Source organism: Python bivittatus, unplaced genomic scaffold (genome assembly GCF_059951505.1).
Source record: "Python bivittatus isolate LINGU-HERP-01145 unplaced genomic scaffold, Pbiv_v1 ctg000070_np1212, whole genome shotgun sequence".
NCBI lineage: Eukaryota > Metazoa > Chordata > Lepidosauria > Squamata > Pythonidae > Python > Python bivittatus.
In genome coordinates this window covers 34,727,329-34,755,052 of record NW_028277034.1, presented here as the reverse complement: position 1 = coordinate 34,755,052, position 27,724 = coordinate 34,727,329, and the positions used below count along the sequence as shown (strand labels likewise).

Genomic DNA, 27,724 nt, shown 5'->3' with positions numbered 1-27,724 from the left:
GCCACTAACCAAATCTATTCTCCTTGAAGGTGATTCTGACAGTAAAATCAGAATATTTGGTAGCAAGTTTTGTAATGGAGAGGTCTGTTTTTTCTGACTCACTTTCTCTCAAATGGTTATTCTGTTAAACAAAACAAACAAACAAAAAAACCCCCAACCAGTACGTGACTGGTGTTTTATAAATGACACAAGTGGCTCAAATTACATACATTTATGCAAATTATACATTAATGTAATCACACAACATATGTAAATGTTATCCTTTATGTACACTTGATTTACCAGGCATATTGATTTTACAGACAGTCCTTCCATGTAAATAGTCCATTAAATCAAGATATAATGTGGCTCTCGTAGAAACTACAGCTTACTGGAAACTCGTAATTTGTGATATTATCCCATGTATCTGTGACTGACATTTTTACCTGGTAATAAGTTCACATAGACCTTTTGTTAATGAAATAAAATATGTACCTATATAGGCAGGGTGCAAAAGAAAGGAAAAGAAACATATAAGAAGGGATGGGTGATGAAAAACACATTCCAGTACTTCTCACATTGATTTCATAGTGCCTGGCTACTTGAATGCTCTTTTATATTCTACAGAATGGGCAAGATGGAAGGAGTGTTCAGATCTTGTTACTGGATTGCTAGTTTTATGAATACATTCTGGTGCCATTTTGTTCTGTTAAAGAAATTGACCCAACAAGATGGGACCAATTTCTTTGTAGTGCCAGCAATGGATAATAAAAAATATTTACTATCTAAATACTAAAAACTATTTGATGAAAGTCATCAAATAATTCATAAGTCAAAACAATTTAGTGATTATGGCTCTGATCTATGATGCTTCTGAGAACATTGGAAAATGTACATGATTGCCAAGTAGCAAAATAAATTATGGTACAAATGGATGGATGGATAATAAATTCTCATATTCATTCCTTTACGGTCAGTTGCAATAGCTTAAACAAGGTAGGAAGCTTTAAATTTAGATATTATGAAAAGCATTCTAACAATAAGAAATTGTTAGAATGCTTTTCATAATAACCTTATTCCAAGGCTGAGATTATTCCAATTTCAACTTTGGAATAATAATTCTTATGGACATATACAAGGTGATGTTCTACAAATTACTAAGGCTACACCAGGCATTTTCATGTAAATACATGTACCTGTATGATTAGGCTGTTTGCGCTAGGCTACTGAGAAAATCTACTTTTTCAGAGAGTTCAGAGAGAAGGTTCATATCCTCTTAACTGATCTATATGAGTCTTTCTGACTATGCTAGTTCAGATTTCTCATGCTTTTATATAACAAAGTTTCTGTTAGTTCAACGAAGAGCTATAATGTCCAGCATACTTTTCATGACCATGATGTCACTTTTGCTCTAATCAAGGAGTCAAAGAAAAGCTCTTCCACGCTGCTATTTTCAAAAGAATGCATTTTTCAGGTGCCATCATTCCTCCCTTCTCCCAATTAATATGAAAGGGAAGATAATATCATGACAATATTTTTAAGGTATAACACTATATAGCAACCAACTTTTAGATATGCCCTATTAAATCCACCATTGTTTGTAAGACAGACAAGTGAATACCTCCAGGAAACATTGTAATTTGTCCTCAAAACATTAATACATATTGCGTGTATTTATCAATCTATGCCTGTCAGATTGTATTTGTCCTGTGCATCCATGGTGCTCATATGGATAAACATAATCTCAAAGCAGGCAATGTGATCCCTGATGCAGCTGTTTTATAAATTATAGGGATATTGATACATAAATTTCCCAAAACAGAATCCCACCATTAGCAAATATTTATCTTGATATATTCTAACAAGACTATTCCAGAGCTGTAGGCAACAAATCTATTTATTGTTTAGAAACTGAAAATAAGTATATCTTTTTAAGGGAAAGAATTGTTATATTATTCATTCTAGAAAATGATATAGTGCCCCAGGAATCAAGTTGTAATATTAACAAAGTAAATATTGACTATATTTTATAAAGATAATTTAAAAGATAATGAGAATGCCTACTATCTGTTCATTATATTTAATGACTAAAGTAATAAGAAATCCTTTCTGACTTTATATATATCACACTCTGCTGTTTTTAGCTTGTCATCTGCTTAATTTTCAGCTCTGTAAACAAATATGAATACGAATGTGTTACTGATTTATGTAATAACATTTTAATCTTTTTTAAAAATTACCTTGTAAGTCCCTTCCTAGACCCAATAGATTAAAAAAAAAAACTTTTAAAATATAAACATTTATAATTAGAGCTCTTCCCTCAATTCTGTTTTAGCCCTGAAAGTGATTTATGGGGTTAACGTAGTTCACAAAAATCCCTTTAAAATCTCTTCATCTTCTGCAGCATTTATTTCAGACTTTTGAACTCAGAAATTTTAAATCTGGGGTTAAAATGTACTACCCACAAATCAGACACAATGGAAGATATGTGGCCTATAGCAACAATAAGCCTTTTAGCACTTCACTACTGTCACACTACCATCTATTATTTAGGGGTAGGGATTAGAGCAATGATGACATCTCCAAATTTTAAAAGCCATCTTTCGGTTGTATAGGACTGCTCTGCATTAGATTTGTCTAAAAAAAAAGATTTAAAATAGCAGATTATCAAATGTTTAAGGTGGTGAAATCAGCATGGTGTTAGGCAAAGTATACCTATATATCTACCTGTTCCTGCTGCACATTTTAATTACGTACAAAAATGATCTAGGATTTTTTTTTTCTTTCTGTGATTTTTCCTCTGTATTTCTCCCTCTCTAACTCCCTTAAAATTTCATATGTGTTACACAGGTAAATATTTAAAAAATCATAAACCAGACAAAATGTACTGAGCAAATATATACTACCCATAGCATTCTCACAGTCATAGTGCTTAAATGTGTCCAAATCAAAATGCCATTTTTAAAAAAGTAAGAGAAACAGTTTTATACTCATAGTTTTAAACATTTTAACAGAGATCCATTCAAGTTTTGGCCTTGGGGGAAAAAACGCTAATATAATGTTTAATATTCATGATAAAATACCATGGATCATGTAATTGATAATGTTCAATTAACCTGTGGGAAAAATATTAAAATGTTTATGTATAAAACATAAAGGCTAATATGAAATCATCAATCATAGGAAATGGCAGTAATATAAAACTCAATATTTAAAAACACAGCACACTAAAACTAGGAATAAATAATTTTTAAAATATCTCAATATCCAGCATTCTGAAGATATAGGAGGCATAGTAAAATGTTTATTCACCAATCTTTCAGCACTTACTGATGGATTTCAAATATTGATCTTAAACCTTAGCTTTATTTTCCCTGGTACAAATAGTTATCTGGTTTCAGATACCTAGGTCTAAAAATATTTAGGCCTTAAAGAGTAATATTACTACCTTAAATTGAGCTTGGAAATGAATAAGAGATGGTCTGAATTCCTAGGTCCTATAAGAATGTGTCTACTGCAATCCATAATAATGTTACTTTCTGAAACATCTTTAATGGCAACTGCACATAAACTGCATTATAGTAATCAAGCCTTGAATGTAACCAGGACATATGATACTGTGGCAAGGTCAGCTCTCTCAGGATAAGATTGCAGGTGGCAGACTAAAGGAATCTGGTTTTTTAAAAAAAAGATCAGCCATAGGAGTTACATGCAAGTCCAGAAGAACTCAAACCTGTATATCTGGTTTCCATCCAGATCAAACAGTTTTTCCAATTAAGAGCTCTTCCATTTTCTTCATTCACATGCATCTGATCAAATAGTAACCTTATAAATAGATCAGTGAGTGAAAACAGTATTTTATTTGTTATTCAAACATCAAAGAGAACCTACCACATGAGAACTACTTAAGCCTGTCTTCAGACAGATGTTTGCAGGAAGAAAGCCTTCACTTGTGCGACTGTATGTGAATTAGTTCCACTTCAACCAGAAATCAAACAAATAAAATTGCATACACAATGGTTTTCTCTCTGCAAACATCTCCATTGTATCTTTGGATGACTGAAGGAATTCCTGTCATTTGTACAAGATCATTAAGAGCATGGGTCAACAGATATTTGCAGTTGGTGAGTTCTCCCTTTTTTATAATCCCTAAATAGGATTTGCCTATTCTGGGCCAGATCAACTTTGAGACTTCAGCATGAACATTAAAGTTCCCAAAGGCCAAAATCTTCTTCATCATGTGAAGAACTAAGACTAAGCATCTAATTGTATGTAGTGCTAAATGTATGGCTGGCAATCATACCTGGGCTGTTTTATTTATTTATGTGAGGAGAATAGCTAATATCCTTTCCTTCCAATTGTGATTTCCTTGAAAATTGGCACCACACACTACACTTAGTATTAGGGGAGATAAAACATATCCTTGACCAAGATAGATTATTTGCCAGGGACAGAGTTAGATTTATTCCTAACTGAGTGCAGGAGACACCATTTGAAAAGAATAATGGAAGTCAAAAGTAAACAGCAGTTGTGGAAACTGCTAAAGAAGGGTTGAGGAAATGTAGCATAAAAAGGAAACTTGGGAGTATCTCTTTGATCCAATATGAATGATTTTGAATGAGCATTTAAAAATAAAACTCTTTTCTTGAAGGTTTTTTCATTTTTACAACACAGTTTTCCGTAACCAATATGTTCATAGTTTATTTAAAAAATAAAATAATGGTTCAGCCTGAGTCAAAAATAACACTTTTTAAAAAGCAATGTTTAACTTTTTTAGTACTGGAGCCTATTTTTACTACCCACTTATAATCCATTAAAATATTCTATGTCTTGTGTAAGACACAAAATACTGCAAATGGATCCAGTTGTTGGATGCAAGGTTTTTGTTTTTGTTTAAATATTGTATAAAGATTAATGTTGGAAACTGCAATTAGCCTTCAGGGAGTTGTTAAACCACAGAATATTCCTTTTCCTATAACTAGGCTAAGTGCTTTTTATCCCCTACATATTTTTTTTTTCAGTGAAGTATGCATTTTCAGAATTATTTCCTTACACTGGCATAATATGTGACGCTCTCTAATGTAACTGACAGGAACTGTAAGTGCTATGTAAAAAATCCCTCATCAGCCAAAGTCTTCTCACAACTTCCAAAATGTTGGGTCAAGTAGTTTTAAGTGCAATTTTTAAATACAGAGTCAGTGATAACTTTCTAAAAGGGCAATATGAAGGTATCCCCACTAAAATTAGAATTGTATTTACATCTTTAAATTGATAAAATGAAACCACCAATCTTGATACGATATTTACAGTAAATATAGTTTAATTGTGTTCTTCATGCTTCAATCCTATGCAAACTTACCTAGGAATTAGCCCCATTGCATTCCATGTCCAAGTTCACATGTGGAGTTATTCAGGGTGCATTTACCAATTTAGCATGACAGGACTTCCTTTCAAGTAAACATGACCTGGACTGCTGTATGAACTACAACAATGTGCAATGTTGAAATCTACAAAGTTATTTGGGAGCATGAGATAAACTATAGTGTGCTTAACCTTTTCTTACTTATTTTAGAAATAAAGCTATCATACTCAGTCCTGAAGTGGTTCATTGCGTGGAATGTGGCTTTGCATCTATTTTTCTGTTGAAAATTCTTTCATGAACTTGATGTGACCTGATATAATGAATTATAAGAAAAGCTCTTAAGTAAGTAAAGTGGAGCTATATTTCATTGATGCATCCATGTTGCTTTCTTAACAATAAGATGGAAGTGACTGGCCCTTGTCATCTTTTGCAGCATCTTTTCAACTTTTCAGTCTACTCTACAGTCCGGGTATAGACTGGAAATATTGCATCCAAATAATGAAGAAGCCCAATATTACTGAGCTTTTTGTTAGTATGCAAATGTCCCAATTTATGTACTTGCTTCAGATACGGGGATACAAGTACATAAGGCTGGTATTTGTGTGATGATAATACCATGATTGCTATCATAGTGCTAATGTTGTGGCTTGCAACAGATGCTGCTAAAATATTACTTAACTAGGTAATTAAAAATGTGTTTAAAAGTTGCTTCTACCTTTTTTTTTTTTTAAATCTCAGCAGGTAACTGCAATAGCAAACACTTCCATGCCACCACCAAGAAAACTACATGGCTGTGTCCATGTAGTCACTGGCATCCAAGGTTAACTTGAAGGCACCTTAACTTTACCTTTTTTACAACATTAAATTTAGATTATAAAATGATTGGCAGGTTTAGACTAGCTATTGTATGTAAAACAAGGGATTGACCTCATGATTCATACTAAGTAATAAAAGTCAGAGTACTACTGTCATATACTTTGGTATATGGCATCAGAAAAACTACCTCAATTGTATAAAGTTGCTTCAAATCTATGTTGAAAATGTGGAAAACATGAAGGGTAATTTTTTCATGCTTGGTAGACTTGCAAAAATGCCAGAAAATGTTGGGTCCAAATACACACAGTGAGACAAAGAATGTTAAAGATTAATATTCAGTAGAATACTACTGTACTTCAAAATTTCAACGTATGGTCTGGCTGTAGGAAAAGTTAGTTTTTCCAGATCATAGGCCCTGTAATAAAACAATTATGCATTAGGTTAAGTAGCCTAAATAGATGGCACTGCATTAATTTATTTACAACTTAAATTGTACCCATTGAGACACCCACTCAGGACTGAGACTGTAGAAAAATTCCTAATGGTAGCAGTTCCCATTAAAATTGTCTCTCTTAGTTAATATTTGCCAGTGGTAAACAAACACCCATTAGTAGCAACAGGCCATCCTTCCTGGGCTAAAGTCCAGTTTCATATCTAGAGAGTTATTCAATAGCAGTACAGTCTATTATAGGGGTGTCTGCACAGTATGGTAAAAAAAAAAAAAAATCAAGATGGTGGCTGCAACACACATAAAAATGTGGTGGCACCATTGCAACCACCATTTTGACTTTTTAGGCCACAGCCTGAGGACACCTCTAGTCAGGTAGGTCAGGGTAAATTGGTTTCCCCTTTTGCTATATCATATAGAGAGAGCCAGTTTGGTATAGCGGTTAAAGTGCTGGCCTAGAAACCAGAAGACTGGAAGTTCTAGTCCCACCTTAGGCATGAAAGCTGGTTGGGTGACTTTGGGCCAGTCACTCTCTCTCAGCCCAACAGGGTTCTTGTTGTGTGGAAAATAGGAGGCAGGAGTATTAGGTATGTTTGCAGCCTTGAGTTATATGTAAAAAAGGCCGGATTAAAAAAATCTAATAACATTGCTATTGTTGGAGCTACTTGTTGCATTCTGTAAGATGGTTTGTAGTTAGGGATCTAAAGAAACTGATCATAAATTGCTATGGAGGAAGATTTGAATGATTCCCCAAATGGACCTTATTGCAATATTGAATTGAGATTCCTCGTGTCTGTCTTTGGTCAAAATCTGCATAATAAAACCATTTCTTGTGAGAGATGTGATCAAAAAATAAATTCAGGCTTCTGAGAGTATAATAAAAAAGGGGCAAGTGTAGGGAAGAAGAGTTTATATCAAGCAAATTTGTATTTTAGAAGCATGTATTGGGAAAATGTATGCAGCCATTAATGATATTAATGAAATCTGCATTATAAAGTTTCCCAAGAAATTGATTATAAAACTAGATACATTAAGAAAACATCTTTACAAAGCTTAGTATGTTAAGGAAAATCACAAACAAAAATGATGTACACTTCCAAATTGATAATTTACAAAAGCCTGAAAAGAATTAAACCTAAATATTGCTTTACTAACACTAAAAATAAAATGGCCTGGAATTTTAATCTTTGCATACTTTTCTGTACCTATAAGTTTGCACACCAGTCTTCTGACTGAATCCCTTACTATAATATGAAAACTGGCCTTCAAAAAGAAAAAAAATATCTTGCTGCTAAACTTTACTTCCTTGGTGTATTGCTTTATTTCTGAAGTAGTTTTAATATTAAAACCTTGGATGCACGGAACATTTTTTTTTTCTTAAGGAATCATAAAAAAACAGTCCAGCATTTCCCTTTTTGTCATTTTTTTCCACCTAGCTTTCTGCCAGATAATTCTGTGCTTTGCAACACCTACATTTTCAATGGGCAACATTAACTGCCTTTGAAACCAATTCCTAGACTATGAATTCAAAATGTTCTTCTGCACCACATAAAGAAATTGTGAATTTCATTAGTCATAGGATTTACATGCTTTCTCCTGCTCTGGATATGAAAGCTTCTTCTCTGCTTTTAGAGGAAACTTCTGCCAGCCGTTAATGGATATCCAATCTAAAGTGGCCTCCTAGAATTATTTACAGTACCTATGGGTTGCTTTTATTTCTAGCTAATGTACTAGCTGCATGTTTCCAGTTACAGCAAAAATAATGATGAAAACATATGGGAAACCTTATTCCCTTTCCTAATAACAAATACAGTGAAATTATACTTCATAATACTATGGACTTGTGTTTATAGCTCTCTTGAATCTTGACATGTATTGTGAAGCAAACATATACAAAGTTGCTGTAATGTCGAAGAACTCACACTCTGCAGTTATTTTAAATTATTTTAAAAGGAGGGAAATTATTAGCAGTAATATTAGAAGAAGCTTACTGTAAAAAAGCAAAATCAGTGGGAGTCCACCAAGGAGGAGGATGGGAGAAGTTATTCATGCCAGGAAAAAAAAAAAAAAAAGTGTGTTACAGATATTTATTGTACATTTTGCAATTTCTATTATCATGGCAAACATTTTCTAAAATTGTATTAATTTTCATTGTATTTATTAACTTGGATCCATTTTTTAAAAAATAGTGTTATTACTAATTACAAGCTTCACTTCTGTACATTTTGGAAAAGTTCTCACTCTACTGGATACATTTAGTAAATTTATCTTCCTCCTCCATTATTCTGCCATGAACAGACTTTTGAAAGGCCATTTGCACACCAGTTGTAAACTGCTAAGAATTGTGTTGCAGAGTTTGGTAAAACTAAATTCAGCTTTATACATTAGTAAATGATAAATTATTTCTAAGCTGAACAGGCCCACCTAACTTGTATCTGAACATTTTGAACTGAAGTTGACTGGTGGTCTAGGTGGAACTATTCCAAAACAGAATGTACAACTTGGCTGAATATTTCTTTATAGACAAGTCAGAGAGCCTGAATGCAAAACTTACTTTGCATGGAGAGTATAGTATTTTATTACTGCTAATGCACTGAAAAGTATGCCACTTTGAGGAGGAAAGAATTAAAATAGAAACAACTCAAAGAAAAGACAGCTAAGTATAAGTCCTGAAGAACTGATATCATGTCACTGTCAGTGGCAGTACCTCGCCAAACGTCTGCTTGAAGGGAAACCCACCAGTTCTCTAGTTAATTGATTCAATCAGCTGTCAAACTGCTCTTACCATTAGGAAAGTTTTCTAACGTTCAATTGGAATCTGCCTTCCTTTATCTTAAATCAGTTATTCCATGCCCTGCATTCTGGAAAGCTATACAGCAGATCTTGAGTTCTTCTCTGAGACATCCTTTAAAGAATGCTATCATCCCCCTTAAGTATTCTCTTCTCAGAGCTCAAATAACCAGTCCCTACAGTTCTCTAGCACTGCTTTTCATGGAACTTTGTTTCTAGTGCCCTGATCCCCCTCACTGAATGTTTCTGAATCTGTTTTAATTTCTTGAATATTTCTTAAAGTATGATGTCCAACCTGCACATACTGCATATAATTAAAGCAGAACATTCACTTTAAAATAAAATACCGTTCCAATATCTTTTTCACAAGCACTATTATCAGTCCAGGATTCCTGCATGCTATATCTGTGTGTGTAGTTTTTGTTTCCTAAATGGATAACTTTGCACTTGTCTGTTAAATTTTATTCTGTTACTTTTAACCGATTTCTCTAGCCTGTCAAGCTTATTTTAATTTGTCTTAAGTATTAGCTGTCCTATGCAACCCATAAATTTGATCAGGATTCCTTCCAATCAGCTAACTTATAAATGACAATGTTGAAGAACCGAAAACCCAGGACTGAACTTTGGGGCACAATAAATTTTATTTGTTTGTTTGTTGGATTTCTCCCCCGCCCATCTCCCCCACAACAGGGGACTCTGGGCGACTTACAAAAAACACGATGCTACTCTCCAGTTTGAGGAGGAACTTCTTATGAAACAGTGCAGAGAGTGAGGGAGATTTACATGTTCTCCCTTGTGATGAAAACATGTCTAAAGTGAATTAGTCTAACGCTCCTAGCCTCAGTCATTAAGAGGAATGGCAGCAGGGAAGATGATAGCAGGGAAGATGGAGAGAAATCTGCAAGAGATAAAATTCAAAACAAACAATCCTAAATAGTAAGATAAGAGCCAGTCATAACACAAACATCCTGGCATAGGTATGCTAATTAATACACGGAGAAAACATTGATAAAATGTAGAATGAAAGAAATTAATTTCCTAATAACTGTAAGACACTATTAGACTCTGATTTTTCCTATGATAGAGAATAATGTTTGGGTTTGCATTCCATATAACATAGTTTTCTACTATACAATTCCAGAATGTATCATAAGACACGATAATTCAGAAGTACACGACTGGAATTGTATCCACACAAAGGACATGTAGATAACAGAGCTATTAAATCCATTAATAAGATGTAAAGCATACGAACAGAAAGTGAAGTCCATGCTAAAACTGATATTGGTGTCAAACTATTGAATCAAAAAAAGACTTGTAATAAAAAAGCAAGAATTTAATCTGCCAGCAGATGTGTTGCTAGCAGTATGCATAGAGCCATAAATAAATGGATTGAGCTAATAAATAATGTATTGGCTGAAAGTGTGTGTGTGTGTGTGTGTGTGTGTGTGTATTCTTCTGTGACAAGAAATAGAAAACATTTTGTGAAGACTTTGTGAAATTCAGCAAGTCAGGATTCTAAACCCTTTAAGTTTAGATCCCTCCGTGCTACTGGAAACAGGCAGTCCTTTAAGCAGAAATATGTAAGCTGCATTGGTTACCAATATGCTTCCAGGTTCAATCCAAGGTGCTGGTGATGACTTATAAAGCCCTTCATGAACCATCTCTCCCCAATTACATCTACCTGTCCCATTATATCTGGCAGCAGAAGCATGCACCAGGTCCCATCTGCTAGGGAGTGCTTCTCTGGGAGGGCCCAGGAGGAGACCCTTTGGAACATCTTTTGCCCACAGGTCAGATTGGCCCCAAACTTACTGGTTTTCCATCAGACCTTAAAGATTTGGTTTTGCCATCAGGTTTGGGGGGCTGGGTGTGTGGTAGAGCCTGCACAGTGGCTACAGTATGTTGATTGTTGTTGCTTTTTAGTATATCTTGGCTCAGACTGTATTGTTGTATGATTTTTAATATTGTTTTAATATTGTTTTTATATACATGTTTTTGTATTTTTAAATATCATTTTAATTGCTATGAGCTGCCCAGAATCATGTATTTGAGAACTTGATTGATGTAGGAGACAATTAATAAGATGGATGTATGGATAGATAATAAAAAAACCTCTGCAATTTCTATTATGTTAAGATTCACTGTTAGATCTTTTGTTCAATAGCTTCCCACTTGGGAGCTTATTTTCTCTAGTAAATTCAATTCATCAGAATTCCTCCTTATTCCTTCTCTAACAAGGTTTTTTTTTTCCTATTCTGAGGGCCAACTCAGCTTTTGAGTGGCATTCCAACACTTGTCAAGCGTCAATAGTAGATAGGCCCAGAACAAGAACTAACTTTTATTAATCCCACTTCCATAAAACAAAGCCCATTATAATTCAACTAAATTCACAGAATTTTCCCCCTCTACCCCATTAAAAATGCCATCTTGAAGTCTCAGGTAGTAGAACTTTCTGCAGATCACTGGCAAGTGCTTTCCTTTTCTCCTCGGGAATTGATTATTTGATTCAGATCTTTTTCTTCCTACTCACCTTCTACTGCTCTTTTAATTAGGCTAGACTATCTTTCTAATTTGCAATGAAAACATTTACAGGACCCTGTACTGCTTTTGTTCCTATGCTTTTTCTAAGCGTCTGCTCCTTCTTTTAGTACAATAATGGATTAAGCAAAACAGTATATTTTTGTCCACTTTTTGTGGCAAACACCACTGAATTTCATTAAAAATGCTTCTTACTAAGATGATTTATTATTGTTGGTTGCACAGTCAGCCAGATGTTTAGACTGAATTTGGCATTTTTGTCCATCTATCGAGTCCTTCCCAAGGACCTGGGAAAGGCAGATATTGTTGTTTGATGGTGTTAAAGGTATCATCGCAGGATATAAGCTGTTCCAAGTAAAGCTGCCTTTTGCAATGAACTGATGGTGATTTTGTCAATACTGATGGTGTTCAAGTGGTGCTCCAGCTGTTTTAGAGTTGTACTGAAGGTGCTTATTAAAGACTCAGAACATTTTAGCTTCTTCATTTTCTATTACTTTGTCTGTTCTGTGGTGCAACCAGTTGTTGCTTGCGGGCAAATGGTATTTCTTGCAGATATTCCAATCCACCATCGTTGCTACTTTGTCGTGCCATTGTTTGTAGTCAGTCTGTGTGATTTTCTTGCAGCAGCTAACTAGGTGATCCACTGTTTCTTCAGCTTCTTTGCAGAGGTGGCATTTGCTGTCTGTTGCTGTCTTCTCAATTCTGGCTTTATATGGATTTGTTCTTAAGGCTTGGTCTTGTGCAGCCAGAATTGGCCCCTCTGTCTCTTTCTGCAACTTTCCTGCTCTTAGCCATTGCCAGGTCTTGCTGTTATCTGCTTTGCCTGCTAGTTTTTTTGTGTATTGGCCATGTAATACTTTGCCTTGCCATGTCTCTTTTCTATTCTTCATTTGGTCTTTCTTACAGGCCAGTTTGGTTTCTTTGGTATTTAGTAAGCCTTCATGGTATACCAGCTTCACTGCATCTTCTTCACTGTTCTTCAGATATTCTTCCAATGCCCTTTTTTCTTCTTCAACTGTCTGGTGTACTTGTAACATTCCATGCCCACTTATGCTCCTTGGTAAGTAGAGTCTGCCAACATTGCTGCATGGATGAAGGACATGATTCATTGCCATTATTTTTCTGGTCTTCCTATCCAGGGCTTTTAGTTCAGCTTGAGTCTAGTCCACTATTCCAGCTGTATATCTAATGAGTGGAATTGCCCAGGTCTTAATTGTCTTGATTGTATTTCCACCACTGAGTTTGGACTTTAAGATCTTCTTCACTCTTTTGATGTATTCACTACTAACCTTCTTCTTGACTTCAGTGTGCTTGATGTTGTCAGCCTGAAGGATGCCCAGGTATTTGTAGTGATCTTCTTTATCCAGACTCTTGATGTTATTTCCATAGGGCAGGGCATCTTGATTCCTTCAGTTTTCACTATTTTTCACTTGTAAGGGTGGCACATTTATCCGGTCCAAGCTCCATTGCTGTATATTCAGACAGTGTTGAGCAGCGATTCTATTGCAGACGGTGTTTTTCCATACAGCTTCAGATTGTCCATGTAAAGGAGGTGGGATAGCCTGGTAGATGTTTTTGATGTTTGATAGCCATGGCATGAGTTGTTCAGTATTGTTGACAGAAGAATCAATGCAATGACAAACAGTAGTGGTGATAGTGAGTCTCCTTGAAAGAGTGCTCTCTTGATATTAACTTCTCCCAGTCTATCCCCATTGACCAGCAATTGTGTCTTCCATTGTGCCATTGATCTTTGCACAAAGGAAAGCTGTTGTTGTTGTTGTTGTTGTTGGCCACACAGTCAGCCAGATGTTTAAACTGAATTTGGCATTTTTATCCATCTATTGAGTCCTTCCCAAGTACCTGGGATAGGCAGATGTGGTTGTTTGATGGTGTTAAAGTATCACTGCAGGACGTAAGCTGTTCCAGGTAAAAGCTGCCTTTTGCAATTGACTGGTGTGATTTTGTCGATGATGATGATAATGATGATGTATGCCACTCAACTCCCAGCAACTCTGGGATATATATTGGATATATTGGAAATATGGCAAATGGTATTGTTGCATTTAAGGAAAAGTTAAATAAGTCCTAAATTTTAAGCAAAAACAATGTATTTAAATATAAGTAGTTGATTCCAAAGGTTGAATTAGACTCTCCACCTAGCACTAAGTACTGCAGATCCTATAGAAGCAATTCAGACAGTAAATTGTTAAGGCAGTTTGTTCTATAGCCATCTTTCGCCTCTCTCTATCCAAGTATCACTGCATGCACTTAGTGAATTAATAATGCTTGATCTGAATTGGATTACTTAGAAATTCTTGTATAACATTAACAATGCTAAGAGATATTTTTGGCCTGAGAACTTTTTCTTTTCCATGCATTTGGATGACAAAGTTAAGGAAAATTAACTTAAGTAATGCTGTTACTAGCAGAAGTGCATTATATGTGACATTTGTTCTGAAGCATTTATTATCCCATCAAGTGCTTTCAAAATAATATTATTTTCATCTTGGATTAGACAGTCTTTCTGCCATGAGTCTTAATGCACTTACTGCCTTGTGCAAGAAGTAGTTGGTTTTCATTTTATTTTCTTGTTATTCTTGTTGAATAACACACACTACATTTTAAACAAAGGTGAACACAGACCTTTACAGAGTATGACAACAGGAAAGCCAAATTCTGGCATATCAACCAATCCATTTTATTTTGATCAATGATCAGGTGATTGCATAAAAACATAATTAATGGCATGCACTTCCTGCTTATGATATAGGAATTGAAAATGTGCCCAATATCATCAGTGGATACTTAGAGAGGGGCATAAAGTTTTATTTATTTATTCCATTTGTATCCCTTCTTTCTACCCAGTGGGCACTTAAGGTGTCTGCCATCAAATTGAATATGATTAAAAGGACAATTGACCAAATAGCCAACTTGATTTAATTTCTGTGTCCATATGTGCTTTTTCTTAAGGCATGTCATTCCTAGCAGGTCCTAATATAACAAATTAGTAAATCAATAAGAACAAAATCAAAGCCAGGAAAGAAAGAAAGAAAGAAAGAAAGAAAGAAAGAAAGAAAGAAAGAAAGAAAGAAAGAAAGAAAGAAAGAAAGAAAGAAAGAAAGCATACTGTTAAATGTTGTAAAGTTTTCTATCCTGCTCTAAGATGGTCTGCTTACTTATCACCAAGGACAAGTTCTTGCACCAGAACTTCTATCTTGAGGCCTGCCTAGTTCCTGGGCAGGTTGAAGCTGGATGAAGGTGACTTAACAGGAAACTAGCATTTCTCTTTAACTAGGAAACTAGTTAAAAACAGTCCATGCCCCATTTTATGCAAACATTCTTATGCTGATGAAGTAAGAGGACTGCAGAGTTCCAACTGGGCCTTCTGGAGAACATCTCCTCCCATCCAGCTTCAGGGCCATACATGGCCATTTGTCCTTTAGTTGCCGGAGAGAACAGAGCCTCATTCAGTTGACAAAGTTTTTTCTTTCTGTCTTTTTGGATCCAGTAGGAATACAACTTCACAGAAGGTATTCCACAAGGTTGATATTCCTACTGGTAACCTCTGGCACTGCCCACCATCAATGTTCCTGCCTTTACCTTCATGCTTGCTGGACAGCAGTGCAGTCATCCTTGACGTGGTGTGGTGCTCCCAACAAGCACAGAGGTAAGGGCAGGAATCCATGGGGTGGGGGTAGGGGGATGATGTGGGATTGCTGCATAAAAGGGGAAGAGTTGCTTTTCATGTTTCTCACTTTTCAGACACCATCATCAGAAACTGCTGCCCTTGTACTCCCGAGGGGCTAGCTCTGAGACTCTTTTTGAAAGTTTAAAAGATATTTTTAAAAACTCAGTGAAGGAATACAAGGTTGGCTTATTCAATCAGGGATAAAGGAGAAAAATAGTTACATCTCATTGCCCTTACTGGAATTTTGCTGGCAAAAAACAACTGATGAAGCATTTGAGTTTGGTTTTTTTTTTATTCAGTAGACGAGATATGAGAGAGATTATGTTGTATTTAGAGATAGTGCTAAGCTATTAAGTTTGTCTTTACTTGCTGTAATTAAGGGATAAATTGCTTCTTTCCTTTTCCTTTTCCTTTTCCTTTTCTCTTTTCTCTTTTTTTTTCTTTTCCACACTTCTTTTTCTTTTTCTTTGTATTTTTCTGTTTGTATTTTTTGTAGCCTGTATTGGCTTTTATTCTTTTCATTCACAATTCTTAATAAAATTATTTAGGAAAAAAAGGAGCGTGGGGTGGAACCCATGGTCTGTTAAAGATTTCCTCCCCCCCCCCCCCCATAAAAAGGAATAAGAAATTGGAGAAGTCTAAGCAGAAGTTACTGTTTGGTATTCTGTATAAAATAGACCTATCAACTTAGTTCCACTTCTTTGAAGCATACATGCAGTTATAATTTATTCATTTTCAAGCTCAGAAAGAAAAACAAAATAATCAAAACCAAGGTTGGCATTCCTGATTAGGTCCTCCCAATAGACTTCATGTTTCCTAACCCACCCAAGCAATTCACAGAGAAAGCTAAGCATTTAAAGTCCCTAATATGACATCTCTGGTAGCATTCATTATGAAACTGTACCATGGGAAAAAAATCCTGTATGATGTGTAAGCTTCAAACTTCTTCAGAACTCTTAATCAAGCAAAATGTTGTCCTCCTTCCTTCCCTGCTCAAAAAAGGCCTTGTTTCCAATGAATTTATTGCATACTTGGAATTATCACATCTATTTTGATTTTTTTTTTAACACTAAAAAGGCTTCTAGGCATTCAAACAAAGTACATAATACTATTTCTTGCCTTGTAGTCCCTACCCATATTATTATACTCAATTTGAAAATCTAAGGGGCTTTTATTAGATTTAAATGTTCACTCAATATTCCTGGTGTATTTTGTACTGGGGTACCCAAATGTATTTTTTTGACAGGTAGATTTTGTACCATTTCTGCAAATCAGTTTTTACCTGTATTTCAAAAACTTTGGCCACAGATAGAGGACTGGAATATGATTTCTTTCCTGTCATCCTTTATGTAGCAAATCAATAATTTGTTGAGTTCTGTTGAAAAGATCACAGAACTTAGCAAATGGAGGCTGTATAATTAAGTTTATCACACCTACCACATTCCCTCAAGCACGTGTAGAATACAATCCCCTGATGTTATGGTTTTACTTCATTCTGTATAATCAAAAGAGCTCTGAGACTCTTATATGTATTTATGTCTTTTTGGCACTAAAATGAAAGCATGCTTTCAGAGTACAAAGTGCTTTTTAACACCAAAGATCAGGTGAGAAAGTAAAAAAATAAAATAAAATAGTGGCCTTCAAATATCCAAAAGGCGTCAAAAGACTAATGGCGTTTTATATCATTTGAAAAGCAAGAAAAGGAGATCAATGCTTGGAACATGTGAACCAGACTGAATGCTTCAAGGTCATGAAATCCATAGGGAAAAGGAATAAATACAAATAGGGTATGCCCAAACTGTGCTATATCACCTCTTAGCATCCAATGTTATGGAGGGCAGCATCCTTCTCAAAGCTGCTTTTAAGAATAAGATGGCTTTTTTTTAAATTTCCCATCATTTCAAAATAAAATAGTAACTGAAAATCTCAGATACCTTTTATAGTTTCTCTCCAATTATATAGATATTCATTCCTGTAATTTTAGAATGCATTAACAATAGTTATAAATGTAATACTTAAGTGAAATTTAAAAAATAATTAAGGAAAAAAACCCTGTACACCGTTCTCCTTTTTTAAAGAACAGCTTCTTAAATACTGGCTTAAAAAAACAAACAAACTAGGATCCATTTCTTACATGGCAACATGTAATCTATCTATCTATCTATCTATCTATCTATCTATCTATCTATCTATCTATCTATCTATCTATCTATCATCTCATCTCCAGATGAGATATTCCAGATACAATTTGGTCAGTGCAGAATAGAAAGGAACAATTTCTTTTTATCTTACTTTTGTTGATAGCCTACGATTTCATTTACTTTCTTCCAGCTGCAGCACAGAATTGGATCATGTTCAACTTGTGATCCACAAGGATATCACAAATAATATTGCATTTATTGCTGTCTAGCATGATCCCCCTATCCTATGCTTGATTTTTTGTATCCACACTAGGACATTGCATTTCTTCCTGCTGAAATTCATCTTGCTGGTTTCTGCCCTTTGCTTCAGCTTGTCAAAATCCTTCTGAATATTGATACTGTTCTTTAAGATGTTTGCTACTCTACCATCTTCTAGGAGAGCATCCAACGTTTCAAACAAACAAACAAACAAACCTGTGTATGTCTCTCTACAAGCTGGCTGATAATTAAAACCCATCACTGAATCATTCATCAATACATTCACTGGAATAATTAGGTAAGTGTAATGCAAAAACAGTGGACCCTGCAAACATGTAGGACAAATGCTAAGAAGTAGGAGTGTATAAAATTAATGAATAAAATGATCCGTCCTGCATTTCTACATACAAGGTCAAACAATGATGCAAGATATGTTACCCCAGAGAGTTAATGTTACTTAGTTGCCATTCAATCAATATGACAAATATATCATTCAGTGATTTCAGTAGGAACTACAGTAAGATCAAATAACTTAATCTGGATCCAAACCATGAAGGCTGTTATACTGTTTGTGTCTCTGTCACAGACTAGATTTGTTTTTCTGCTGTCTAATACATTGTTTGCAGTCACTTTTTAAATATTCTTGTAATTGTCTGCAGGTATATGACTAACTACTAGCTTGGAAGTAATCCCCTTGAACAAGGTCAAGATAAAGATCACTCTTTTCCCTATTTTTCTCCCTTGTTAGCGAGATTTGGGGAAAGTACATTCAAATAAACAATCTTCCCAAACGTTTTCTAAGATAATGGAACCTCTGAAAATTGTATCAGGGCTGTTCCTAAACATTTCAGTCAGGTATTAATGATCCCGTACAACAGAAAACCATTATCTCAAAATCATTGGACATCTTGAAATATATAACCCATAATCATACAATATTCCTTAGAAAAATCCATTCCCTCATCTCCTTTTGAACTCCTCTTTCACTTGCTGAAGAGGGTACTTTAACTCATTGGGAAAGGTTATATCTATTGATTTTCCATTGGGCCCAAGTGTTCACAGATCTTTCTCTAAGTCTCAGTAGTGTTCTCTTATTGTAAGCCAGTCACTTTTTTCAAGGATTGTGTTCTTTGGCAAAGGAGGGAAAAAATAAACAAACAAACCCTCAGCCTGGATTCTAATGGCTTCTAAACATTCTACAGCCTTTAAACAACAAATACTTGGAGGAATCAATCTCATATGAAAGCAAATAAAATGAAAGCCTAAAGTCCTGAAAGTTTTGCTAAAAACTAAATCCAAAATATCTATGATTAATCTTAAAGTGCTTTATACACAGGTATCATCTCTGCTTAGAGCAAACATCTTTTTTTTTTCTTTTTTTCCAATAAGGAGATATTGATCACAAGGAGCAAAGAATATTAAAGATGTGCCTCCAGGCAGCTCCATGCTTGAATCCCCACTCAGTGGAATAGAAGTGGCAATGACGGTAATGTTTTTTACTCCTGATCCTACTTTGTAAGTGATGCAAGAAACGGAAAAGTACAACAAGAGATTTGATTGGTGCACCTGTTATAAGAGTATTTAAAATAATCAATGCCTTGGTTTCTATTCTTTTACTGCATGGCCCTTGGGTTGCAGAAGAGTCAAGAAATAAGTAAATCTAGTGCACACTGGCAGAAGGTTGCCAGGGAACAAGGTTAACGTGCAGCTCACTGACTGCCCAGTCCTGTAACCAGATACCAGAAGAAATCAGGCCCTCAGAGGTGCTAAGGTAAGCAGAGACCAAGAATATGGGAGGTGATAAAGTATCTTCTGATACACACCTTGGAGTCAGGAAGGAAATCAAAACTGGACATCGGTAGAAGGCAAGTGCCCTGTCCCAAAGAGTAGAAAGGGAAGCATGAAAACTCAGAGTTAGGGAAGGAATGAAAAGCTTGGGAGCTGCGGGTGCACACGTACAGTGAGAACAAGAGAAGGGAACAGAACTTTAGCCTGCAAGAAAGAGGATGGGCAGCCCAAGGAGATAAAATGGATGAAAGATAATAACTTATACTAAGGCAAAGAGGAAGACTGCCCATGACTGAATAAGAAGTAAAAGGGGAGGAAGCATAAGGCTTTCTTCCTGCAGCATTTTCCCAGCTGGGATTCCATTCCCTGGGCCTATGAAGACAATAAGGTCAGTTTGTGAGGTGCAAAGGAATCAGGAAATGGGTTGGCAACCTCAGCCACAGTGGAGAGATACGGTCAGTTTCCCCAGCTATGAAGACTATTAATAAATCAGCTGGAGGAGGAGAAGGCGGCGGCTGGAGTCCTGACCCAGAAGAACGGGTCAGACAAGCACATAAATTGCTACCAGAGGCTTTTGCAGTGAGCATTTTGCCAAGGGCAGTGAGGGGAGTGTGTATGTTTAAGTATGTATGTGCTTTTTAGGTATGCTACACTTTTAAGGAGACAGTTGAGCCTGCTGCGTATGGACTGCAAGCTCTCAGCAAGCCTCTTCATAGGCTACAAATGCTGGAACATTATTATGGGTGATTTGCAGTTTAGTCTACACCCAGCATGCTCCCAGTCAATCCCAATACCTGATAGATAGATAGATAGATAGATAGATAGATAGATAGATAGATAGGTGTTTATTCATTAAACATCAATAACACTTAACTAGCAAAACGGGACAAAAGGCAAGCAAAAGCAAGAAAAGAGAAAGAAACATGAACAACTGGTAATCCCCCCAAGCATTAGGGACCAGCTGAGTGATCAATTTTGGTTGTTTTGTTATGTTGCTTGGTAGCCTAGGAGATGATAGAGGGTTGTTGTTTATTGTTTGTTTTTTATGCTGTACACTACCCAGAGTCATGCTGTTGAGCTGGGTCACCTTATGAATCTTGTTAATAAATAATAAACAAGCAATAGATAAAAGGGCAGAAGACTTAATAATAACATCTACATCATCTATATCTAGACAGCAAGAGGCGTGGAACTTTTCAGAGCCCCTGGACATAATACTGTGGGTAATTAGTATGGAAAGTCCCAAAGGGAATGACCTTTGATTATTCCAGCTTTAACCCTTATTTGTACCTAATGGTAGAATAGATATGGGAAGTGGGGTACCAGGTGAGCCATCTTCTCTTCTGCACTATTATACAATTTGGTGGATGGGGATGATGTATCCAACCTCAAGAATTGTACTATGCAATACTGCCTATATATCTACAATGTTATTGTTTTTCTAAGGCGAATAGTAAAATTGTTCTCAGCTGTTCATAATTAGAGGTTGAACATTTTGCTATTGAAAACCCTAGGAGGGAGAGTGGAAATCACTCCTTAGAGGCCCACCGCCACTACTGGTGGAATATTTTGACAGCAGGCTTTTGTTTAAAGTGATTTTACAAAAAAAGGGGATCTTGCTGAGAGGTTGATGGGGAAATCAGGGCTTCAAATGCAGGATCAGTTTGTGTTGTGTTATATTAGGGGCTGCAATTCTTATTCCTCACAATTGCTTTCTTCTGTACAATCATATAGGTCAGGGATAATCAATATAATTAATGATATTAATCAACTACTTATCAATCATTGCATTTATCAATGACAACAACTAGATTCATGCGTCAGTCTAAATCTAGATTTGCTGCAGCTAAAACAACAATTAGCAAGATTTCCACAAAACAATTGGTAAAATTTCCACATAAGATTTACAAAAAAGTTATGGTTTACAATGACAGTAGTTCACAGATTACACTAAGCCAAAATCAAAACATAGGTCATTGTGGGTTAGTACAATCGATGAATCTGCCCTATGCCTTTGTGATTAGGAAGTCAGAGACAATATACTAGTAACAGTATTAGAACAGTAGCGAATCCTTATGGCTACATTTGGGGATAAATCCCATTCATTGGGATTATCCAAGCCTTCCCCCTGTTGGATGCTGAAAAACTCTGGCCATTTTAAAACATACTGGGAAATCAAGGCTAGGAAAAAGTGGGCTTTATTATTTCCCCATACCTTTTAATTAAAGTTCAGGAGTGGATCATTTTACTTCAGGATGTTGCATTACGTACAAATAGGTAAAACATTTAACTAGGAAATTGTATGTTCTTTATTTCTGTTTCTGTGTTGTGCTAACATCTAAACATTCTTTATTTATCTGTATTCAAATTAAGGAACTTTGTGTAACTCCTGCATTTGTGCACGCTAAAGACAAATACAGAAAGGTACATTCCCCCCCTCTTCTAGAATATTTTTGGGATCACTAATATTTTGTACTCTTGCTTTGTAATCTTTAACATTTTAGACAGATAGCACTTGCTTCATTTGTAGCAAAGGCCTCTTGTGATTTACCCAGAGCGCTGTATTTTCTTTGGAGATTTTTCTTTTGTTCAATAAGTTACCAGCTTTTTTTCCTCTGATTTGGGCAGCACTGTAATTTCTATAGCTTGAATATTTGCCTTTGGACGGCCACAACTCTGTTGATATTTACAAAGGCCCTGAAGACTTGGCATTTTCCTTGAGACTGGGCCAGGATGTTAGTGTATTTTATAAATAAGTGATCCTGACATTATGTCTTTTTATATGTGGTTTTTTGATGGATGTATTTTTCAGGGCTTTGTCAGCCACCCAGAATTACTTGCCAAACGGGTGGCCACATAACTAAATAAATAAAATTTAATATTTATACTTCAAAAGCAATGGTTCATTTTTTACATTTTTAAAAATAAAGCTTGATTTTGTTTATCGCTTGTGAGATTGGTTTATCTCCCAAGAGAGAAGAAGTGCTCTAACAATGTGTCACTATATTACATAGCCAGGAATTTGAAATAATTTGCATCTGTCCTTTTAATTACTTGAAAGGTAATACAGATTGCAAGAGTCCTCTCATATACACTGGAATTAGTGGGTAGATACCCAGTGAGGCACCGCCTGGAAGACAAGGGTGGCAGCAGGGACTACCAAACTAGAATTCTAAAGCAGGAGCTAGGGCTAAGACTCAGAAGAGGACTTCTCACTAAAAACATGTCTGATCTCCAGCCTTACCCTGTGGGCTCAGCCAGTCCTCTATATACTTATAGCTGTGTGTAACTAGAAGAACGAAACAGCCAAACCCATTAGTAGAAGCAATGTTTCAGTAATATCTCAGTCACTTTTTAAATATAAAAAATAAATCCAATCCCAGCCAAAATCTGTGAGGGCAAATTCTTAGGAGGCCCCAAGAGAGATCAGCTAAACTCTGAGTAAGGGCATTTGAGGTTGGGCAAGTAGCATGGAGTATATATTTTAGAAATTGAGACTGAACAGCTTCCAGAGTACAAGGATCCTTATAGGCAGAGCTGATCACAATATAACAGCAAGTCCAAAACTTTGGCTTTGTATAATTTAATTGCAGCAGCAATGTAGTTATTGCCCTGATGGTACACATATTTAAGGATCATGTTGGAGGCTTTTGAGTCTCTTATAGACTTATAGTTGCTCAATTGATTATTCTAGCAGGTGGAAATTTGGACATGTATACCTAGATACTTAAAGTCTTCAGCTGGTCAACTGGTCTTTTATTAATATTCCATCTAACAGAGGACTTAAAATGCTTTCTAGAGAAGACAAAAACCTTAATTAAAGTTAATTTCAAAAGCAGTGAATTGGTAATGCAACTCGGTGTCTACAAAGGCTGACCTGAGTTACAGATAGTATGGCCACATCATCTGCATAAAGAAGAATGGAAATAGGTTGATTGGCAAGATTTAGATGATGGAGCTCTGGCTTAGCAAGGACTGCAACAATAACATTAATATTTATTTATTTATTTATTTATTTATTTTTCAAATTTAGATACTGCCCATCTCATGAAGAAGTGACTCTGGGTGGTTCACAATAAAACAATAAATATTAATTAAAATAGAATAAGAATATGCAAATAATAATATCTTCCAGAAGATAATATAGAAATTAAACAATAAGGGAGCAAGAATGAGTGTCCCTGGTTCACCTTACTCTACTGGATAGGTTTACCCCATTGTTGAGGAGGGAAATTCACTCTGATTTGACTTATTGGGCTTTTCACTTCCAGTTGTATCCTCCTACAGTCCAGATAAAGCCTTGGTTTAACAGAACAGGGATTATGCACTTCTTTACGGTGCAACTGTTGGCCCCACTTGGGTGATTCCTAGATACTTTTATAACATCTTACTAAGACTAACTAATAAACATATTTACAGTCAAACTACAAGTCTAGCGTTATGGCAAAATGAATAAGATGTGTGATATAATACTGCATACAACTAAAAGCTTCTCCATGACACGTGTGTGTGTGTGTGTGTGTGTGTGCACGCGCGTGTGCACATTTCCTCCTCCCTATTTTTACCTTAAATTGTTTAAGACTACAATACTAAAGTGTATTAAAATATAGTATCACTCAAAATTCAAAATAGCAACCAATAGCTAAAAACTATAGTTAAAATACTCTGAAGTTTTTTAATCTGACTTAAAGTAGGAAAGCAGATGATAGATTTTTGCCTGTCATTTCTAAGGCCACAAAGATGCTAGGAAAATAGGCCTTCAGAGAGAGTATTATAATGGAAATGACTATCACAAATTCCCCAATCTAATCACTTGCCTAATGTCAGTTTATAAAAAGTTTGCAAGTTCCTGAAGGAGGCTTTGATCCTTTAGATTCTCTGAGTTTGTATGATTCTATTTAATTTACTTCCTGTTTAGAAAGAGATTTAGCAGAATCTCCAAAGGAAAGCACTACTATATAGAAACCAAATAAGATGAAATACTCACATAGTGGCTGTTTTCTGGTGGTCAGAGTAATACCATACTATTTATACTGTGTAAAAATAGAGAAATTTCCCCACTCTCCAAAAGGGGGATAATAGTGGAAGTCATGTAAAACCCTGCACATGGGAGCATGATGTAATGTATTATCTGTATCTCTCTGCTTTGAGCTCAGGGGAAGGTTAACCATGTATACATTCTGATAGCAACTAAACTAATATCTCTCTGAAAACAATGCTATCTGAATTTGTATGAGTATCATATTTAAGTCAGAAATCCATGGGATCCAGTTTGTCCAAAAGAATAACCAAGACCAAGGGACAGAAGACTGCTGTGAAAATATCATGCAATCATGTTCTGAACTAGAACATAATCCTTACATGAAAGTACCCAGAGCCATGTTTTACACATCCCAAAGCATACATTGATTATTCAACAATGGACTGTTTAATATACAATCCTATGATTTTTATTAGTATTAATGTTTGGTTTCATGAAAAAACAACTGAACTTTGAAATGTATGTTTCCCAGCTGTTGTCCTGGTCAAGATACAAAATAAATCAAATGATAAACAGGAAGAAGCCAGGTTGCATACATAAATTACACACATAGATAGGAAAGCAATTTTTAATGATATTTTAGAGTATAATCTAAGTATTTTCAATGGAAATGTTTCCCATAAAAAGTGTTCATCCTGAATTGGAAAAATAGTTGATGTAGTTAAATTAATAATGATAATTCACTAGATATTTGCTCATATTTAGATAATTCCAAAGGAGGATTTAATTGCACATCCTGCTTGTGCTACTTGTTAATTTTTAATCTTCAAATGATATCTAAGTCTTTCTCGGTTTCTTTTCTGGTATCCCTGAAGATAGTATCCGAAATAATTTTATTTCATTTTAATAATTAGAACTTAGCACAAGGCAAACTCTAGTGACTCTAATGCTATAAGGTCAGTTAGTTAACTGTTTCTTCTATAACCAATAGATCTACTGAGGCCTATGAAATCCAGAGTTCACTCAAAGTTCACCAATCTGATGGTGGCTTAATGCTAAAATGTTGAAGATCAAGAGACATAATAGATTGTTTTATCAAATCCATCTGTCTCAATTATCTTAGGAAACCAGGTACCTGAGTACAAATAAACCAGTTAGCTTAACTATGAATGCAAGAAGTACAGTAACAATAGAGAGCCAATATGGTAGAGTGGACCACACTGTACTGATGAGATCAGGTTTCAACACATCATGAAACATGGTGGATAATTTCAGGCTAATCAAAATAATTCAGTCTAGGATCCCTTAAAAGAAAGTTCTGAGCATAAATGGGGGAGATGAAACCCTAAAAAACTGGGATTTTTTTTTAAAGGCAATCAAATAATAATTTAAAAACCTGGCTTCCATTCTTTAAATACTTGTAAGGAGGAAGTTTGTGGATGAATTAAGGACACAGAATTGAGAGGTCTTCTAGGACTCTGATGCTTTGTTACAAATTTGTCAGAGAAGAGATCTCATTAATTCTCATCTTACCTTCACATCTTTTACATTCATCCTTGTTCCTTCTTTTCCAACAAAAATGTCATCGATGTCAACAAGAATGTATCTTTCCAAGGACAATGTAAGTCTTTTCCCTGTCAAGAAGGAGATGGCATCTATAAAAATGAGTTTGTGCAGCCAAAAGTTCAAGTTGTTTCCAAAAAGGACTCTTTGAATTCCATCATGAAGTCCCAGGTCCTGAATCACTGTAGCATAGAGATTAAGCTTTGGAAGTGATGCTGGGAATGGTTTGGAAGCCTGAAATTCTGTTAAAAGCACTGGTTGATAAGTAGAGTGGTTATATTGGAAAACAGTCCAGTCATCACCAGGTAATGGGCCTTTCTTAACCCTTGGGGCTTTGGTTATATGTAGTAGAGGGGACTGGGGGTTTACTAAGCAATCCTGCAAAGCTATATTATTGTAAAGATGTAATGGGAATCCTTTGAGCTTAGTACTTGACAAGCTATTCTCATTGGCTTTATGAAAACCAATTATACTAACACTGTATTCCACACAGTATTTTTCCAGGAGCTCTCTGTTCCATGAATCCATGGATGTGTATTTCAAAATATTTTCATATACTACAAGGATGTATTTCCCTTTGCCATTATCAGCCAGGGGTGGAATATCCCCTTTCCCAGATGCAATCACCATATGATACTGAAACCGACTAGACTCCAGGATGGCAATGATGTCTTGTCCAAGTTGAGAGTATTGGCTTTCAACAAAGAGCAACACTGTAGCATCAGTCCTAGTTGGATTGATTGGCTTCACTGTTTTAAGTTCTATTGTTCTGTAGGGCAAAAGTTTAAGATCCTCACACTCTATTTCTCCTGTGGCATCAGTGAGGGCAATTTCTTGCTTGTGACCTGTATACAAATAATAAGCAGAAATGACTATGCTCACTAAACAGAAGGTGGCTAACAGAATTACAAGTGTTTGGAAATTCCTACGAAGTTTCATGATCAAATTCATCTTTGTTTTGTTTTGGTTTTTTGCAGCAATGTATTCCTTTTGTTTAATCCTCCCCAAAACTTCTGACAATTGGCTTCTTCCTTTTAAAGTGCCATCATAAATAGACCACAAGATGGTACTAATACCACTCTCCAAATATTCATGTGACCATTGCAATGCATTTATTGGGGAAAAGGCGAAGACTATGAAATTCCAAGTACTGGAAGTCCAAAGGGATGGAAATCTATATTGAAAGCAGTGTTCTCTGAATGCGCCAGTTGCCAATAATCAATGGAGGAGACACTTAGCATTATCTGCAACAAAGTGAGAAATTAGAGTAGGTTAAGAAAATCCATACAGCAATTAAAATGTGTTAATTAAATAAGCTACTAACTTCTATTAGAAGAAAAAGAAATCCCATGTATGAACACTTTTATTA

At 35.6% G+C, this 27,724-nt stretch overlaps 1 protein-coding gene across 1 annotated transcript in view; it reads right to left on the bottom strand.

The window, feature by feature from the left end:
- LOC103052535 (N-deacetylase and N-sulfotransferase 4) overlaps positions 1–27,306 on the bottom strand; it is a 103,338-nt gene extending 76,032 nt beyond the window's left edge. Inside the window, exon 1 of the mRNA XM_007433780.2 lies at positions 26,326–27,306. Within this exon, the coding sequence (XP_007433842.1) occupies positions 26,326–27,306 (981 nt within the window). The remainder of the gene's footprint in view (positions 1–26,325) is intronic.
- Positions 27,307–27,724: the final 418 nt, after the last annotated feature.